This window comes from Spinacia oleracea, chromosome 4 (genome assembly GCF_020520425.1).
Source record: "Spinacia oleracea cultivar Varoflay chromosome 4, BTI_SOV_V1, whole genome shotgun sequence".
Lineage (NCBI taxonomy): Eukaryota > Viridiplantae > Streptophyta > Magnoliopsida > Caryophyllales > Amaranthaceae > Spinacia > Spinacia oleracea.
This window is the reverse complement of record NC_079490.1, coordinates 185020953-185025388: the sequence shown is the minus strand read 5'-3', so window position 1 is coordinate 185025388 and position 4436 is coordinate 185020953. Positions and strand designations below refer to the sequence as shown.

General features: G+C 34.6%; 1 protein-coding gene across 1 annotated transcript; it reads left to right on the top strand.

Moving 5' to 3' along the window:
• Nucleotides 1–3308: 3308 nt before the first annotated feature.
• Nucleotides 3309–4436, top strand: LOC110780782 (cysteine-rich and transmembrane domain-containing protein WIH2-like). The gene is made up of 2 exons (XM_021985095.2): nucleotides 3309–3465; nucleotides 3877–4436. The coding sequence occupies exons 1-2, from the start codon at nucleotides 3426–3428 to the stop codon at nucleotides 4254–4256; spliced, it is 420 nt and encodes a 139-aa protein (XP_021840787.1). The 5' UTR covers nucleotides 3309–3425; the 3' UTR covers nucleotides 4257–4436.

The following is a 4436-nucleotide window of genomic DNA, read 5'->3' as shown; positions in this document are numbered from 1 at the left end:
GATAATTTTACAATTTTAAAATAAAAGTTTTAATGAGTTTAAAAAAAAAAAAAAGTATATTTTAGATTGTTTTATAAAGATTCTGAAATTTAGTCTCCTAATTAAACCCTAATCACCGTATGTTATATATACTCCCACAAACCTCAAAATTCATGCCGTGTAAATTGACTCCTAATAAACCCCCGCCTCTCAAAACACAGCCGTCGTCATCACCGTATCATCATCATCATCATCAACCTCTCCTCGGCAGGTAATGAACATCACCTTCAAGCTTTGAGCTTTTATAAAATAAATTTTTGAACTGATAACTCCAAACCACCGGAAAACGATCATGGACCCATCGTCCTTAACCCCCTTCTATCCGTATTTGATTTTTGTTCCGTAAATATTCATTCCTTTTAAATCTCAGTTTTGTCACCCTTCGTATGGAAATTGCAGGAACTCCATTTGAGCATTAATTGGTTTTAAATATTGAAGAACATATTTATTTATTTTAATAAAAGGACACAAAACAAAGCATGTTTTGACTTTGGTTTTTTTGATTAGCATCTTTGTTGTATTTAAAGAATAGTAGTACAGGAGCTGTACTATCGAATTAGGAAAAAAAAAAAAAGGGCTTCCTACTATTCCATGGCCACTCACTTCCCCCCTAACAACTAGTAGACGTGAGATCAGAAGTAATTAACTCTTGTATACCTATGCTAATTATGGACAATTTTAGACTAACTTAGGTTTATTTATTTGTGCAATTGTAGAGGGAGACTATTTAGGAAATAACGCAAAGAGACTACTAGTTCAAAGTACGCGTGTGTTCAAGGTAATTTTCAATGTCCATCATCTTTAGGTCCCGTTAGAAAAATATATTTTAGACATGTTTATGTGTTATTATGTGATAAAGAATTAAGTGTTATGTATATGACCTTTGCAATGTGAAATTATAGACATGTATACTAGTAGTATTATTATAAGAATATTATTTGAACTCTATACGTATTTTAACAAACATTATTTGATTTACGTATTATGAACTGAAGTACGTAGTACTAATATTGAGGAACTTGAGAATAAAATTGGTTGTTGAATACTGTAGTCATTAGTTGTTGGAGAGTAATGACACATTTGAGTTCTTTGATGTGAGTTGCGTAAGTCAACAAATTTGAGGTTGTAAGTAATAAGGTTGGACTTGTTATGTTCCAATTTTATGTGGCTACTTAATCAATTAGTTGTATTGTTTTGATCTGTGAGTTGGTCATCTGTGTGTTTAACCTTATTAAAATACTAATGATGTAAAGCGTAATCTCAGAGGGAAAAGCCCGTAAGGGTTAGGAACAGGTTGCCCTTCTAGATGTTGTTCTATCGGTGCACTTTAGTGGAGACCCGGTAGGCTTCTAGTAGGTTTTTATTATTCTGTATTAAACTTTCTGCTTAGTCTTCCTCCTAATTCTATTGGTGCGCGGTCGCGGAGACCCATAGTTAATTAGTGAGGGGTGTGCACACTAGGGACATTCCGTACTCGTCTTACTTTGGCCATTTCCAAGGGTTACGCGCGACCCTTAGCGTTCTTTTTCCCTCACTTAATTAATATTGATCTTATGTGATAAGTTAATAATGGAATTATTAAATTGATACTTGTTGTTTAATTATTTACTTTATGTACTCAAAACGTTTTTCAAACTAAAATTATTTATTTTACGGGATGGAGTTGGAATTACTCAGTTTATCTGATTTTTGGGAGTTTGTCTCTCTTGTCTCTTTTCTATTTATTTTTGCAGGTTGGTAAAGGTATTTGGCTATGAGTGAGGAGACGCTTAGAATAACCACCTAGTCAAGAGACAATTTCTATTCCAGTCTAAGTTGGATTTTGTTATTTATTTTATTGGGATTAATTGGTTGTAATATTTTATTGGCCACCTTTAGACCACTTAGTTAATTTTGACTTTAATGGTTTTAAATTGTTTTGTTGCTTTGCATTTATTTTCTATGGAGAATAAATGTAGCAGTGACACTCCCAAGGTTTGGACGATTGTTTTACGATATAAAAACAGAGTTTTTGATTATATAAAAGGTCCAAATTTTGGGGGTGTTACAAACAGTCAAAGGACCAACTCAACCAAAAGTTTAAGGTGATGGTTGAAGTTTCAAGATTAGTTTATACTCTAACGTCTCCTCACATAGTCACATGGGCCCAAAAGTGTGGATGCAGCATGTGCCACCCAATATGTACCCAACACTAATATTCCACTTTAAAATGAGGGGTGCATAAGATTTGAAACCGTGACCCTTTGTGTCACGCTGGCTCCGATATCATGTCAAAGGACCAACTCAACCAAAAGCTTATGCTGATACTTGAAGCTCTAATATTAGTTTTATACTCTATCAATAATTAATCTTATACACCTATACCCGGGTGCGTAACAGATGACGTTTTATTCCCTATTTGATGAGGAAAAATGAAGGAAAACAATACATCTATGTGCAGTACTAGCCTCACGATAGGTGCACCAAAGTGTGAGATAGATTCACACCTATACTTGGGTGCGCAACAAATGACGTTTTATCCCTTATTTGATGAGGAAAAATGAAGGAAAACAACACTTACATATACTAGCCTTGGTTTAGGTGCATCAGAGTGCAAGATAGATTATGTACTCGTATTTCTTACTCGGAAATCCTATCCTATCCAAAACCTCACAATTCAACACTAAAGAGAGAAGATTTGTTTTTAAAAAATTACAAATCAATAACGTGTTAGACTTCCATGCAAATATCAACTTCCATGCAATTTACATATATAGGTCAATTCAGATATTTGAAGAGGAAAGGATTACATTTTTTTTATTGAAATTGTTCGAAAAGAAAGCTAAGAGTAATTCCAATATCATACGCATTTTGTATTGTTAATTATCAGAGTAGTCAATACTTCTCCTTTGACATATTATTTGTGATATGTCAATGTAATTAAATCGGGGATCCATTAGATTATTAGAATGCTCAGTTTAGACCAAATTCACATCCATAAAGGGAAATCAATATACTATGAACTTGGAGCCGCCGTGGGTTGCTTCTAGACTATTTAAGATCCGCCACTAGTAGCACCAGTTAGGTCCACACTGTATAATGCCTAGCTAGAGTTTTACTACGTAATTAGAAGTACGTAATTAATTAACACAAAATCCAAGCGTTAATTAGCTTAAAGAATTGAAGAAAAGAAAAACTAGTAGTGATTAAACTAAAGTGGAAGGGTACGTAAAACACGTACAAGTGTGTATCACCATACGTCAAACAAAGACAAAGTCCAAAGGCCAAGTTAGTTAACTATGGTCATTTATAAACTTAATTATATTGTGTTCCTCTTTAATCTCAAAAACTAATTGTCTTCTCCTTCTCCAACAACAAATTAAGGCTACTAATTAAGCAGAGTTAATATGAGTTCTCGTGATCACACCCCTCCTCCTCCTCCTCATGGTAGGCTCAACCCTCCTAAACTAAATTAGTTGTTTTTGTTTGTGTGTTTTAATATGTATGTTTGTCTTTTAGATGATGTTAGACTAATGCCTTGAGTCGATCAAGCCCCTTACTGTAACGCCCCCGAATTTTACGGTATCTGTTATTCTGGATTAGGGTTATGTGTTTTGGGGCTTTTTTCTAGGCTTTTCCGCACATGGCTAGAGAGTATTATATAAACTCTCTAGATAACCTATTAGTATCATGTAATCTGTACTCCTCAAGATCAATAAAAATTTCCTCCCCTAGTCCCCTCTGCCTGCGGACGTAGCTAACACATTGTTAGTGAACTACATTAAATAAATATTTGTGTTCTTTACTTACGTTATTTAATCTTTCTTTGCTTCCATTATAATGCTTGAGTTATAACAGATGATAACTCGGAGGACAACATATCATATCCACAACAACAAGGGTATACGGGGCAAGTATATCCACCCCCGCAACAAGTAGTGTATCCGGGGCAAGGATATGGAGGATATCCAACACCACAACAAGTACCGTATTCGGGGCAAGGATATGGATCATACCACCCACCACAACAAGTACCGTATCCGGGGCAAGGATATGGAGGATACCCGACTCCACAGTATACCCCTCATCAACTTCAACTTCAACTTCAACTTCAACATCAATATGTACAACCACCTCCTTTGCATAATCTACACATAAGTGGTCGTGGTTTTATGAAAAGATGGCGTAGTTTTTGGTCGTGTTGTTGGTCTTGTTATTCCCGTTGTAGCTGCTATTAATCGATCATGAATGAATACAACGATCCATATCATGAACTATCAAATTCTTTATTGTAAGTAGTACTTAGTTATTTGGTGAAAGTTCTCTCATATTTTGGTCAAACTTCTTTAGTATTCAACTTGTTGTTTTGTAGAGAGTATATGTATATGTATATAAAATATAAAATATAAAATTATCAA

Coding starts and splice junctions, on each gene's coding strand:
- LOC110780782 (XM_021985095.2), top strand. CDS start 3,426: ATGAGTTCTCGTGATCACACCCCTCCTCCTCCTCCTCATG. Junction 3,466..3,876: donor CCCTCCTCCTCCTCCTCATG/GTAGGCTCAACC, acceptor GAGTTATAACAG/ATGATAACTCGGAGGACAAC.